Raw genomic sequence first — 15,857 nt, forward strand, 5'->3', positions numbered from 1 at the left:
ATACAAGAGTTCAATTTGAAGAAGCGAGTCTCGGTGTGGTGTGCACAATGGTTTGTTTTACACAGCCAAATGTGACAAAGTTCTATGCTTCCAGCTTTGTGGGAAAGTTTTTTGGGAACTACTGTGGTAATTGTTGTCATGTCTACAGTAATGTCTGGAAACAGACTAGGCTATTTGGCGTCCCAAACAAAATTTAGTTTGTGCCTCCATTTGGGCCTTTAATATTACTTGTGTAATACGCTAGTGAGTATTGTAATACAGTTGTCCCTCACCACATTGAATGTGGGTGTTAGTTTATGTCTAGGGGACTTTTTTTAATGTTAAATGACATATTTAGAAAGTTATAAAGTTTTTTATGCTCTCGCTATAAATATATTCCGTTATAATTTATAATTCCTCCTTCACGGAAATGTATTTACCAAGGTGAAGCCCGAAACCAGTTTTTTAGCGATAAACAAGAGTTTACTGTATTACTCTTGGCGACCAGAGGGAGCCTTGGTGTGTGCATAAAAGAAACAACAAACACAAATGCAGTCAAACTATGATTACAATTAGATATTAAGAAATAATGCATTATTATTATTTTACAAGTTATGTAAAGATTTGTATTTACTATTAATAATCACATGTGAACAATATACAAAAAGACCACACTGACAACCGCATTTCAGTTCAAGCCAATATGTTCAATAGTCATGTGTTTATATTCAGATAATGTTTAAAGTTAATATGAAAAAGTAAAACAATTGGCTGAGAGGTCCAAGAGGGAAATAAAAGTGTTTGATATCTCCTACTATAGTTAATGTCTCGGTTCTGTGCTGGTCTGGACCCCAAGACGCAGAGATGGCGGGCGTAGCGCAGGTGAAAAATAGTTTTATTGACAATAACAAAGAGATAGTGCACGCGCAGCATAAGGAAAGCTTTGCATCCAAATGATCCAGCCCCATCCTACTGACGAGGCTGGTTTAAGAGGCTTCCTGATTGCCAATCAGGAACAGATGAAGTAGCCAGCGCTCAAATGGGATGGGAAGTGGTGGCAAAGGGAGGCAAACATTAAGTGGAAACAAAAACAAGAATGCTGGACAGAAAGTAAAACAAAATACCAGAAACAACATGAGCAATCTTGACGGCAGCACGGCGCTACAGGGGTTAGTGCATGTGCCTCACAATAAGAAGGTCCTGGGTTCAATACCCAAGCTCGGGGTCTTTCTGTGTGGAGTTTGCATGTTCTCCCCGTGTCTGTGTGGGTTCCCTCCGGCTACTCCGGTTTCCTCCCACCTCCAAAGACATGCACCTGGGGATAGGTTGATTGACAACACTAAATTGGCCCTAGTGTGTGAATGTGAGTTTGAATGTTGTCTGTCTATCTGTGTTGGCCCTGTGATGGGGTGGCGACTTGTCCAGGGTGTACCCCGCCTTTCGCACAAGTGCAGCTGGGATAGACTCCAGTCCACCCCGAGAGGGACAAACGGTAGAAAAATGGATGGAGTGATCATGACAGTAAAGCCAATTTCGAACTGCTATGCCACTCCAGCATTAACCAAAAAGTAAACAATACATTAAAAAATGGGCAAAATGTATGAAAAAAAATAATGTTCTTTAGACACTATGGGCCTGATTTACTAAGATCCAAATACCTTGCGCTAAACAGCGTGTGCAGTCTATAAAATACCATGTACTATTAGTTGGTGATCTACTAAGACTGCATGTGCAATTGAAAAGTGGTGCAGACCGCCTTATTTAAATGAGGATTTTTGCTGGTACTACAACCACAAAGACACTGTCATTTACATCTCATTTACTGCACATTCATGTTATCATGCTCCTACCTGTGGCTTGTTGCTCTGTTTTCAAACATGCAGGAGACATCTACCACTTTTTATGGGCATTTTAGAAGCAGTCGTGCAGTGCATTAATTTATTTAATTTTTTTTACCGCTGAAGGGGCACTTATTGGAGAGAGGATGTATTTACTCCACTCAAGATGCAAATAAATGCATACTTAAAGTAACCCTTTTTTAATATAAGATCCATCCATACCGCTTATACATCTCGGGATTGTGGGGGGCTGGAGCCTATCCCAGCTGCACTCGCGCGGAAGGCGGGGTACACCATGGACAAATCGCCACCTCATCGCAGGGCCAACACAGATAGAAAGACAACATTCACACTCACATTCACACACTAGGGCCCATTTAGTGTTGCCTATCCCCAGGTGCATGTCTTTTAAGGCGGGAGGAAGCCGGAGTACCCGGAGGGAACCCATGCAGTCACAGGGAGAACATGCAAACTTCACACAGAAAAGACCCTGAGCCCGGGAATTGAATGCAGGACCTTCGCGCTATGAGGCACCAGCACTAACCACTGCCCGACCGTGCTGCCTTTCATAAAATAAATATTTTAATAATATATATTCTATGTGAAAAACCCCCCCCAAAAAAATTAAAGAACACCAAAATGCATAAATTGATTTGCAGCTATAAAATTGTAAAAATGATGTTGCTGGATAGCGATGTGCCCAATATTATTTTTTTTAACCATCAAAAATGTTGACGCATACCTAGGACAGAGGATTCTCGTCTGTCCATCGTCAGTCTGTGCAGTTTGATCACTCGTCCTGCAGACGTGTGTGAAACTGACAGTTTGCACGTCCTTCAGACACCTGCTAAATAAATCGCATAATAGTGCTCGCAAAACGGTCTATGAGTGTTGATGAATCACATTGCGCGTGCTACATAATATGTTTGCATCTTTTCCTTCCAGTATTGTGGGCGTTTAGATGATCAGCACATATTTTGCATATTCATGAAGACAGACGCTAAATAGATTGCACCCCTTATTCTGCTCACTTAACAGACGCAATCAACTTTGCACACCTTTATTAGATCCAGATCAAGATCTAGTTTGCACATGTTTTAGTACACACAAACCTTTAGTAATCAGACCCTAAACATTTGTGAAAAAAGGCTCGGACGGCTACAATATAAACTTAAATAATACGGTCGTTTTAAAATCACAGCCTTAAATCTGTCACGACGGTGTTCAAAGCGATGCTAAATTAGAACTGATCTTGATGGGCTTTTGAGTGGAAGCGATCGCAATGCTGCTGAACCCAACTGAAACTATTACTAAGGACGTGTTGACTCAATGCTGAATAGAAGTTTAGCAAAACTAAGTATAATTCAATCCATGAGGCAATTCCGTCCATCTAAGTAGAATAAACAAACACCTTTAGAGCCCAACAACCACAGTGATGAAGTGACCAGTCGCCATTATCAAGTTGTGGCCCTAAACAACCCCCTCTGTCTGTAAAGGGAAAACCTAACCGACCTACCAACTAAAATGAATATTGTCCAAATTCAGTAACCTCTAACAAGTTGCTGCAAGTGATGTCTAACTCTTGTTTGTGTTATCAGATCGCAGACACCTATTCCATCGTGTGCAAAACCCAGAAGAAAAGACCCCCCATGGAGAACAATGGGGCAAAGACTCTGCCACGCTCATTCGGTGGGGACAAAGGAAAAGGTCGGGGCAGAGGAGTCCAGGCCCAGGCGCGGTCCCAGGAGGAGCCGTGCTATCAGCCGTCGGGAGACAGGTCCTGGCCGGAGTACGCAGCGGCCGAACCTGACCCGGCGTATGCCACCATTGACAGCCATCGTAAGCGTGAGCCGGCGGGCGCCAGTAACAGCGCAGCCAGTGGTGCTGCCACGCTTAAGAGGAAAAAGCAGCAGACACCATCAGCTGCACCTCAGGGCTCGGCATCCAACCCTCTGCCTGTCAGAGGCCTGCCTGGGGGAGATAACTTCTACGAGACCATCAGTGATGTGAAAGGAGGCAACAGCTCCAGCACCACCACCATTTTCACCTTCAATGACGGGATGGAGATGTATGTCACAGGCTTGTAGCTGGCTGAGGTCACTTCCTTTGAACCGATGTCTTCTTCAGACGGACAAAGTGACGATCAAATGTGTTGACATCAGGTACAAACAGGGTTTTAATCCAGGTTCAGACTTACCTTCACTCGTCTGTAGTTCAGATCCCCCCTCAGCCCTGCAAGGACAAAGATTTTCAAGCAAACAAACACAAATTGAACTGGAATATACATCTTTAAAAATATTGCATCACTGACCTTACTCATGTTTTTGTGAGTCATCATTTTCCATCATATCTTTATTTTTGTATGAACAATGTTTCTTTGGTGTGGTGTGTCTCACAACTTAAGCACATTTTGAATACAACATATGTATAGGAAATGTACATGCATGCATTGTGCGAGCCACAGAGAGCTGCAGTTTACAGTACGATGCAGGCTAGAAGATGTAATATAAGCAGATGGATGTCACAGAGATTTTTTCGGAGCTCAGCTTAACCTAAGCAAACATCAGAAACAGGTTCCCTATGCACACTGACCTGTTGCCTGGCAGGGAGCGTAGAGATGTTTTGTTCAAACAAAACTAGGCCTGCTCAAACTCAAATGTATATGAAGGCCACTGTCCCCATTTCACAAAGCACCATCGATGTGCCCTAAACGTACTAAGTCATCAATGGCCGCCCCCAGCTGTGTTTGTGTTGGTCATCCTCAAGATAATCATTAGATCAGCTCAGATTTGACTTTGTATTGCTGGAGGCATGATGCCACATCTTACACACACACATGTGCACACACACACACACACACACACACACACACACACGCACACACACACACACACACACATTCATGCATGCTTGGCAGAGTTTTACAAGGTAAAGTCATCCGGTCAGAGTGTTGGGCAAGAGTGATACGGGTGACAGATTTCACAATGCAAGATTGTGTCCGCCGTGTAAGAGAGATACCTGCTTCCTTTTAAAGTACAACAAAAGAACACAATATTTAATCCCTCTTTCCTTTATTGCAGGGATATTCAACTAATTTATTTTAGGGGACACATTTCCAGAAAGCTAAGGACCGGGGGGCCGGACTTTTCCCTTCACTCTTATTTTAGTTACAAGAGCACTCTGCTGTTTTTAAGGACCTTCTGCCCAAAAGCTAGTCAAAGGTCATTTATGACAGCATTTTAAGAATCTGCTGCAAAATTTGAGTGTCTTACAAGTTTTTTTAATTGACACACAAGTTGAATAGCCCAAATGATGAAAAAGAGATGACCTAAAATGGAACCTTGAGGAACACCACTAGTATAATAACTAAAGAAGTTGAACCAATGACTACTGACTGCATCTGAAGTAAACAAGCTACAGCGACACCTTAGTTACAGGAATCACATTACGAAAACAAAGTTGCAACTTCCAAAAAGGAGAGTACTTAAAGGGGTGCCTTGAGGAACGCCTCAGTTCTGTAAATCACAAGTTCGGACCCCAGTGTTCTATGTTTGCTAGCAAGGTTAAACTGTCAATGCGAGGATCTGCCAATGTGGTCCAAGTTCCTTTGTACAACATGAGCTCTGTAGTCTTTTTAGGAATTTGCTGCACAATTGTTTGTCTCCCACTGAATCCGAGGGCCAGTGGTGTCATTTTCGGGCCACGAGTCGAATTGCTATGCTTTAAATGCTATTTTATGATCATTGTACTGTTGCACTAGATATAACTGCAGGAACGTCTGTCTTTATTATTCCTATTCATGTGCTGCGTTTGTTATTTGGTTTGCTAGCAGGCTCCAAGTCAAAAGCTTCATTGTTCTTGAGGCATTCGTTTGCTCGTTGGAATAGCAACAAGAAGTTTGGAAAAAACCACCGTGGAGTGTCCTTTGGACAATTGCACCTCGCCCTGCACTCCTCAGCTAAATCTTTTTCATGTAGCCTTGGGGAGCATTAAAATGGTGGACAAAACACAACTGTATGCGTGTAATAAAAGGTTCTAAGGCTATAGGGTGATGAATGATCTCACTGTGAGGGAACCAAGCAGTTGTTGAGAAGGTCAGTAGCATACAGTGTGAGAAGGTACGTCAAAGCAAATGCACAAATGTATTTACTTGCACTCTTCTTTTTTTTTCTCTCTGCTTTTGGACAATGAATAGCTCATGCCACTGCCATGAAACTATAGTCTGTGTTGGTGCAATTTCTCCTGCTTGATCCAAAAAGTGCATGCATGAATATATGGAGATAAAACAAATATTGTGGTACTTTATTGATCTCTTGTTTGTAAGTCTTATGTTGTACTTTTTTTGCCATGTAATGCACAACAGCATTTTCCTCCCCCAAAGCAGTGACGAGGAGGAGTTGAGGGCTTGGTGTTTATCCTATAAGTAATAGATGGAAGTGGGATGTGGATCACTGCAAATGGACAGACCAGGCCGACTCCGCTCCTCCTCCTGAAGTGTGCTGCTGCAACGTTAGTGAGCCATGTGCATTTCCAGTCAAGGGGAGGAAGCACATTTTCACCTCTGCTCCCTCCTCCAGTTGTGTTCACTCCCCAATAACGGACACACAGCTCACTTTTCCCTGCTGAAGAGGAGCTTTTTTATTTTGATGTCCACTTCTGAGGGACTATGGGGGCGAACCAGGCCCAGTCTGTAGCAGCAACGCAACGTTGGCCTATCTACTGTCTGATACGGGAAAATCACGTTGAATCCTTTTCTCCTTTATCCTGAAACCAAGCACTGATGCTAATAGTTGGACATTGCTGCACAAATACAGTATGAATATGTAAATGTGTAAAATACTGCGCTGCTGTTCTGATGTTGTCACAGTGTAATATAGAGTATGCAGTATATTTGTCAGGGGGAATAATGTTTATCACATTTGTGGATGAAAAATGTTTCCTGCTTTAATGCACTTACATATGTTTTTTTTGTTGTTGTTAATTATCTTCAGATATTAATATGGGCCAATACTGCTGTGACAGTGGTACTTAAAGCACAGGGTTTAGTTGGGAAATTATATATATATATATATATATATATATATATATATATATATATATATATATATATATATATATATATATATATATATATATATATATATATATATATATATATATATATATATATATATATATATATATATATATATATATGTAACAGTCAGCGTTCTGCGTTGTGTATAAAATTTAGCTCGGCTACATATACACTACCGTTCAAAAGTTTGAGGTCACCCAAACAATTTTGTGGAATAGCCTTCATTTCTAAGAACAAGAATATACTGTCGAGTTTCAGATGAAAGTTATCTTTTTCTGGCCATTTTGAGCGTTTAATTGACCCCACAAATGTGATGCTCCAGAAACTCAATCTGCTCAAAGGAAGGTCAGTTTTGTAGCTTCTGTAACGAGCTAAACTGTTTTCAGATGTGTGAACATAATTGCACAAGGGTTTTCTAATCATCAATTAGCCTTCTGAGCCAATGAGCAAACACATTGTACCATTAGAACACTGGAGTGATAGTTTCTGGAAATGGGCCTCTATACACATTTGCAGCTAGAATAGTCATTTACCACATTAGCAATGTATAGAGTGTATTTCTTTAAAGTTAAGTCTAGTTTAAAGTTATCTTCATTGAAAAGTACAGTGCTTTTCCTTCAAAAATAAGGACATTTCAATGTGACCCCAAACTTTTGAACGGTAGTGTATATATATACATACATACATACATATATATTTTATATATATATATATATATATATATATATATATATATATATATATATATATATATATATATATATATATATATATATATATATATATATACAGTATATCTATATATACATACATATATATTATATATAGATATATATATAGATAAATACATATATATATACATACATATATATTGTATATAGATATATACATATATATACACATACATATATATTATATATAGATATATACATACATATATATTAGATATAGATACATACATATATCTATATATATATATAGAGATATATATATAAAGAGAGAGAGAGAGATAGTGTGACAGTGCGGATATGCAAAAGATTGTAATGTTTTATATCAACGTTCATAAAAAATTAAAGTGAGTTTTTACTTTTCTAATAAAGTGGCACATTATAACGTGTTTGTCATTTGCCCAAAGAATCGTTATTTTTGTAGTATTTTCCTGTGTTACTCTTTGCAGGCATTTAAAAGTATGAATAAGGTTAAGGTATTTTGGCCTTGTGCACAGTTCAAATCAACAAGTTATGGTTTTGTCGGCTATTGTTACACTAATATACAACAGCCTTTGTGAAGGTTGGCCAAAGATGATGTTGTACGCACTTACGACATTAGATGGTTTCATTCTGGTATTTGGCTGAAAAATACATGAAAATATAATACAACACCTGCAAAAAAGTATGGAATCACCAGTCCTGGAGGATGTTCATTAAGTGTTTTAATTTTGGAGAAAAAAAATCAGATAACAGGCATGACATAAAACTGTAATCATTTCAAATTGCAACTTTCTGGCTTTAAGAAACACTGAAAGAAATGGAGAAAAAAATAGTTTCCTTTTTAGATCAACCAGAGTGAAAAAATTATGAAATCACTCAATTCTTAGGAAAAATTATTGCGCCAAAAACAAACAAACAAAAAAACACACCAATACTACTTTATTGCACCACCTATGGCTTTAATAACCGGCTGAATTGCTGCAACTTTGCTAATGGGCTGCCCAATCAAGTCTGTGAAGATCCTCCAACTGCTCCATACAGCTGCAAAAAACAGGAGCATAGATCAGTCTACAAGATACCCTGCATTGTTTTAGAACATTAAGAATTGAATTTGAAATCCTACTCTCATACAAAGCACTACATGGCCAACGGCGATTGCTCATTGGCGAAAAGAGAAGCTGAACTTCCTCTTTAAATGTAATAAAATAATATCCCTTGTTAAACCTGAATGTAGACTTAAAACTGCATTAAAATGTGTTTCATAGGTGAGTATGTTGAGCATTAATCTACTGATTAGTGAGTTGGCTGTCCGCTGCAATCTCCTCAGCTGGAGCACGGACGTGGCCTGTGCGTAAATCCCGATTGAAGCATATGGAAGCTCACAACAAGAGAGTAAGACCCATCCATCCATCCATTTTCTACCGCTTGTCCCTTTTGGGGTCACGGGGGGTGCTGGTGCCTATCTCAGCTGCATTCGGGCGGAAGGCGGTGTACACCCTGGACAAGTCGCCACCTCATCACAGGGCCAACACAGATAGACAGACAACATTCACACTCACATTCACACACTTGGGCCAATTTAGTTTTGCCAATCAACCTATCCCCATGTGCATGTCTTTGGAATAAGAACGGAATAAAAATTTGAGAGTAAGACCCTGATTGGATAAATGAGCAAAAATGTCACCTTCAAGGAAGCTGCAGCTTCTCTGGGGGTCTATGGAGCAGTTGGCTGGCCTGGACTCTGAGCTTCTCTGCATGATGATTGGCTGAATCCATTTTTGATTGGCATCGAAATGAGAGAATCGTCAATCTTAAAATATAAACCACCGACAGAGCATTTTTCAACTTTCATTCTGTTGTTCCAAGTTGTTTTAGAGACTTTTCCAATCCTCGTTAAAAACAACTAGCAATACATCTAGCATCTATATTTGTACTCGTGTTTGGAGACTCTGAATTCTGCCGCTCTGCAGTGAGTGTACCAAATGAAAATGGTGCCGAAAATGAGCTTCTCCTCCTTGAAAGCTCAGCATGCACCAATGCAATGTACTTTACCTTTAAGAGATGCTGGTGTCTTATCAACCCATCCATCCATTTTCTATCGCTTGTCCCTTTTGGGGTTGCGGGGGGTGCTGGAGCCTATCTCAGCTGCATTCGGGCGGAAGGCGGGGTACACCCTGGACAAGTTGCCACCTCATCGCAGGGCCAACACAGATAGACAGACAACATTCACACTCACATTCACACACTAGGGCCAATTTAGTGTTACCAATCAACCTATCCCCAGGTGCATGGCTTTGGAGGTGGGAGGAAGCCAGAATACCTGGAGGGAACCCACACAGTCACGGAGAGAACATGCAAACTCCACACAGAAAGATCCCGAGCCCGGGATTGAACTCAGGACTACTCAGGACCTTCGTATTGGGAGGCACATGTACTAACCCCTGTTCCACCGTGCTGCCGTCTTATCCACCTAGTAAATCTATTTAGTCCCCCTTTAGCTATCAGGTGTGTTTCTTGTGGAGCCATTTTCCTGCTTCAGTCTAGAGTGGCAGACATTTATCAAAAGTAAACTTAAAAGTCACCTTTTTGCTAAAGCTTAGACAGACCTAATGTCCTGGTCATCTGCTCTATCATGCTGCCATAGCACATAAGTCACACCTGATGCACCAAACTTTTCTACCTCTCCATCTCAATCTATTTATGTTAATTCAGGGCTATTGCTATTGATAAAGCCCATCCTCTGGCACTGTTCCCCTAGCATTAAAAAAAGTGGTTATTCGTCCTCTGCTCAAAAGACCTAACCTCGATCCTGACCTCATGGTAAACTACTGGCTGGTGTCCCACCTTCCCTTTATCTCAAAAATCCTCTAAAAAATTGTTTCACAGCAGCTAAATGAACACTTAGCGTCTAACAAGCTCTGTGTACCCTTTCAGTCTGATTTCAGGGAAAATCATTCTACAGAGATATGATTAATGATCTATTGCTAACTATGGATGCTGATGCATCACCCATGCTGCTGCATTCGATTCCGTCGATCATAATATTCTATTAGAACGTATCAAAACATGTATTGGTATGTCAGACTTGGCCTTTTCTTGGTTTAACTCCTATCTTACTGAGAGGATGCAGTGCGTGTCCCATAACAATGTGACCTCAGAGTATGTTAAGGTAACATGCAGAGTTCCACAGGTTTCGGTTCTCAGCATCTATATGCTGCCGCTAGGTGACATCATACACAAATACGGTGTTTGCTTTAACTGTTATGCAGATGACACCCAACTCTACATTCCCCTGAAGTTGACCAACATGCCAGATTGTAGTCACCTGGAGGTGTGTCTAAATTAAATCAAACAATGGATGTCCACTAACTTTTTGCTTCTTAACGCTAATAAAACGGAAATGCTGATTATCGGTCCTGCTAGACACCGACATCTATTTAACAATACCACATTAACATTTGACAACCAAACAATTACTCAAGGCGACTCGGTAAAGAATCTGGGTATTATCTTCGACCCAACTCTCTCGTTTGAGTCACACATCAAGAGTGTTATTAAACGGCCTTCTTTCATATCCGTAATATCGCTAAAATGCATTCCATTTTGTCCACTAGCGACGCTGAGATCACTATTCATGCGTTCGTTACGTCTTGTCTCGATTACTGTAATGTATAATTTTCAGGTCGCCCTATGTCTATCATTAAAAGATTACAGTTGGTACAAAATACGGCTGCTAGACATTTGACAAGAACAAGAAAGTTTGATCATATTACGCCTATACTGGCTCACCTGCACTGGCTTCCTGTGCACTTAAGATGTGACTTTAAGGTTTTACTACTTACGTATAAAATACTACACGGTCTAGCTCCATCTTATCTTGCTGATTGTATTGTATCATATGTCCCGGCCAGAAATCTGCGTTCTAAGAACTCCGGCTTATTAGTGATTCCAGAGCCCCAAAAAAAGTCTGCGGGCTATATAGCGTTTTCTATTCGGGCTCCAGTACTCTGGAATGCCCTACCGGTAACAGTTCGACATGGTACCTCAGTAGAAGCATTTAAGTCCCATCTTAAAACTCATTCGTATACTCTAGCTTTTAAATAGAGCCCACTTTTAGACCAGTTGATCTGCCGTCTCTTTTCTGCTCTGCCCCCCTCTCCTGCGTGGAGAGGGTGTCAGGTGAAATTGGATCAGCCTCCATGGAGGATGTGCTAGCTGTTCCAAGTCAGGACCCGGGGTGGACCACTCCCCTGTGTGCGGTCCCTTCCAGGGTTGCACGTTGTTCCCAGTGGGTTGAGTTTTTTCTTGCCCTGATGTGGGATCTGAGCTGAGGATGTCATTGTGGCTTGTGCAGCCCTTTGAGACACTTGTGATTAAGGGCTATATAAATAAACTTTGATTGATTGATTGATGTATGTACTGTATGACACAGATTCTGGATTTTCTTTATTTGATTTGAAGAAAAACAATGAACGGCATCATATATATTTCCATTATCTGCAGGCGTTTTATTTCCCCATCCCAAAGATACAACAAACAATATGATCATGCAGTATGAATGACTCCAATACACAATCCAATGAAGCCATGTTTGCTTCATAAGATCTTGCAGACTATTGTGTGTGAATAAACATGAACTACTGACTCACCATCTGTGTAAGCCTGGAGTAATGTTTTGGTAATAGTGTGGTTTGATCTGCCACGAGTGACAAATGCAATGTGTTTTAATGTATATTTTGGTGCATGGTCTTGTTTTGAAAGTAGCCAAATCCAGTTTTACACAATTAATTGGACAAAAACAGCAACAGCGTAGTTAATGCCATTATGGATATTTATGAAAAGTTGTGTTTGTTTCAATCCAAATGATGAAACAACAAACTTGGGACTTGGCGCTAGAGGTGTAGCACCGAATTCTGTAATTACGAAGACCCCGCCATCCCACCCTAAACCTAATGTCACCGCCCCATACGCACACACTTGATATGTTGGCATGGACTAAAAACTAATTACTGCAAGGATTTGATTGAAACCAACTTTTTAAAACACATGTATAAGCATTAAATAGATGTTTGACTTTTTAAAGATGAGATTAACATATCTACAACATTACTAGATAAACTCCCCTTAAAAATGTGGTTGTGTTTAAAAGAAAAATACGTTTTCAATATAAGAGTGGCCAGAATGATTTTAAATATAAATAAATGATAAATGGGTTATACTTGTATAGCGCTTTTCTACCTTCAAGGTACTCAAAGCGCTTTGACAGTATTTCCACATTCATCCATTCACACACACATTCACACACTGATGGCGGGAGCTGCCATGCAAGGCGCTAACCAGCAGCCATCAGGAGCAAAGGTGAAGTGTCTTGCCCAAGGACACAACGGACGTGACTAGGAAGGTAGAAGGTGGGGATTGAACCCCAGTAACCAGAAAAACTCAGATTGCTGGCACAGCCACTCTACCAACTTCGCCACGCACTATTCACTTATGTATTATTATGTCCAGGTTCACTTTACTTCAGAGTGTAAAGTAGATTAGCTGATTCACAGAGGATTATTATCAGTGGATAATATGAATCATATTAATACATGACTATTATTATGAGTATGTTATTAGCCCTCTTCTGGGGGTTTAAGTCTCCCCCTGTCTTTAAAAGCTATAATGACGCATCTGTTTCTAGCTATATTCCAGGGTGTTTGAACACACCACAGTTATGCGCAATGAGATGCAAATGTGAAATTTAAACATAACTTTCTCCTATACTGCCACAGATAGATTTATTATAGTTTAGTCGTTCTTCTATCACTTTATCCATGTTCCAAAATGCTGCTGCAGTGTGTGAATGCTTCAAGGTGATATTTAGTGGCGTTATGACGTATGTGTTGGGTGAACTGTTTCATGCTGGGTTTGCCGCCATCCAGGTGGAATGAACCATTTTGTATCTTTGATATGTAGGTAGTCTTAGACATTCTTAATTTGATTTGAGCAACATTATAATGCAACTTCCACAGCTTTATTTATTTCATTTTAACATCTATGACCTACTTTTTATAATGTACAAATTTAAATGATAAAAAAAACTAAAATATTTTTATTTGGGACATGGTGTAATGATCAGTGTGACCAGTAGATGGCAGTCAAACATAACAGATACGTGTAGGCTGCACTATGATGGCAATACGACTCAAGTAAACAACACCAACATTTTATATGTTCCATTGAAAATATAGAACATTAAACACGGCGCTCAAAAATCTATCAAAATGTTTTTAGTACGACTTCAGTAAGCTATGAAGCCGCACCGCTTGATAGATTGTCGGCGCATTAAACATACAAGTATTATTATGGTGTGTGTATAAGGTAAGACATGCTATCTGGTGTTTTGTTTTGCAGTATTATGCAAAAGCAACTTTTCTTACCTTCTGGTATCTGCTGATCTGTATTTGGGATCTGCATAAACCCTGAAAAATTGTGCGCATCCGCCTTTGTAGTCTGTGTCGACGCCGTAGTCGATAAGTTTCTTCTTTTTCTCTATCTTTTTATGTGACATTCATCCTCCACTGTTGCCATTTCTAATATAAAGTATTGTAAAGTTCTTACTTATATCTGTCAGTAAACTGGCCATGATAGCACTAAAACATACCGGTGTAGTGAGTTTACATTATTCACTCAAGGAAATTTAGTTATTAGAGTTCTGGTCGGACGGTTTTTTACGGGACACATTTCCTTGTTGTTGTTTCCGGATGAGAAGATGCTGCTTATTGATTTAAGTAAAGTCTGAATGTCATTAAAACAGTTAGCTCCATCTTTTGACACTTCTTTCACTTCCGTCCTCGCACGCTACACTGCTCCAACAAAGATGACGGGGAGAAGACGCTGCCGAAGGTGAGCCACGTAAAACCCACAAAACGGCGCATGTCAGAAAGCGGCTTGAAGATGATCTGTAAAAGATAATCTATGCAACATTTTGACCAAAGAACCACCATTACATGTTATGTAGACCACAAGGAAGTGTTTTCAATTTGGAAAAAAAAAAAAGATAACATGACTCCTTTAATGCGCCTTATAATCCGGTGCGCCTTATATATGAAAAAGATTGAAAATAGACCATTCATCGGCAGTGCACCTTATAATCCGGTGCGCCCTATGGTCTGGAAAATGCGGTAATACAGCAGTTATCACCACAATCTCAACTTTCCAAAGTTTCCTCCTTTATGCAGCGCTAATGCCTGTAAGCTACTGAACCACATTTGAAGCGTTTGCTCTGTTGTCTTTCTCTTATCATTTTTGGCTTGGAAAGTTGTTTCAGCATGAAATATTAAACATATACATATATATAAAGTTAAAGTTAAAGTACCATTACATGTTAGATAAGTGTTTTTAAACCTTTTTTGAGCAAAGGCGCATTTTTTTCATTGAAAAAATCCGCAGGCACACCACCAGCAGAAATCATTAAAAAAAATGAAACTCAGTAGACAATAAAAAGTTGTTGTCGCAATTGTTGGATATGAATTCAAACCATAACCAACCATGCATCACTATAGCGCTTGTCTCAAAGTAGGTGTACTGTCATGACCTGTCACATCACACTGTGACTTATTTTGAGTTTTTTGGTTGTGCTTCTGTGCATAGTGTTTTAGTTCTTGTCTTGCGCTTCTATTTTGGTGGCTTTTCCTGTTTTTTGGTATTTTCCCGTTGCAGTTTCATGTTTTCCTTTGAGTGCTATTCCCCGCACCTGCTTTGTTTTAGCAATCAAGATATTTAAGTTGTTGCTATCCTTCTTTGTGTGAACATTGTTGATTGTCATGTCATGTACGGATGTATTTTGTGGACGCCGTTTCTGCTCTACACGCTGTAAGTCTTTGCTGTCGTCCAGCATTCTGTTTTTGTTTACTTTGTCGCCAGTTCAGTTTTAGTTTCGTTCGGAATAGCCATCCCTAAGCTTTAATGCCTTTTCATAGGGACACTCACCTTTTGTTTATTTTTGGTTTAAGCATTAGACACCTTTTTACCTGCACGCTGTCGTCTGCATATTGTGATCACGACAAACCATCGTCGTCTCACACGACGTGTTCCCGACATCTACAAAGCAACTAGCTACCAGCTTCCACCTACTGATATTGAGGAGAATAACATGGTTACTCTGCCGAGCTCTCGACAGCATACACCGATTCTCAACAACGACACATTATTTGCGGATTATAATTACTGTTTTGCAATAAATATTTTTAACCCAAATAGGTGAAACTA

At 40.0% G+C, this 15,857-nt stretch overlaps 1 protein-coding gene across 6 annotated transcripts in view; it reads left to right on the forward strand.

The window, feature by feature from the left end:
- LOC133653900 (uncharacterized) overlaps positions 1-6,863 on the forward strand; it is a 117,083-nt gene extending 110,220 nt beyond the window's left edge. For all 6 annotated transcript variants that reach the window (XM_062053728.1, XM_062053729.1, XM_062053726.1 and 3 more), the window contains one exon: positions 3,416-6,863. In XM_062053728.1, coding sequence (XP_061909712.1) covers positions 3,416-3,904 — 489 coding nt within the window. In that variant the 3' untranslated portion in view covers positions 3,905-6,863. The remainder of the gene's footprint in view (positions 1-3,415) is intronic.
- Positions 6,864-15,857: the final 8,994 nt, after the last annotated feature.

Source organism: Entelurus aequoreus, linkage group LG07 (genome assembly GCF_033978785.1).
Source record: "Entelurus aequoreus isolate RoL-2023_Sb linkage group LG07, RoL_Eaeq_v1.1, whole genome shotgun sequence".
NCBI lineage: Eukaryota > Metazoa > Chordata > Actinopteri > Syngnathiformes > Syngnathidae > Entelurus > Entelurus aequoreus.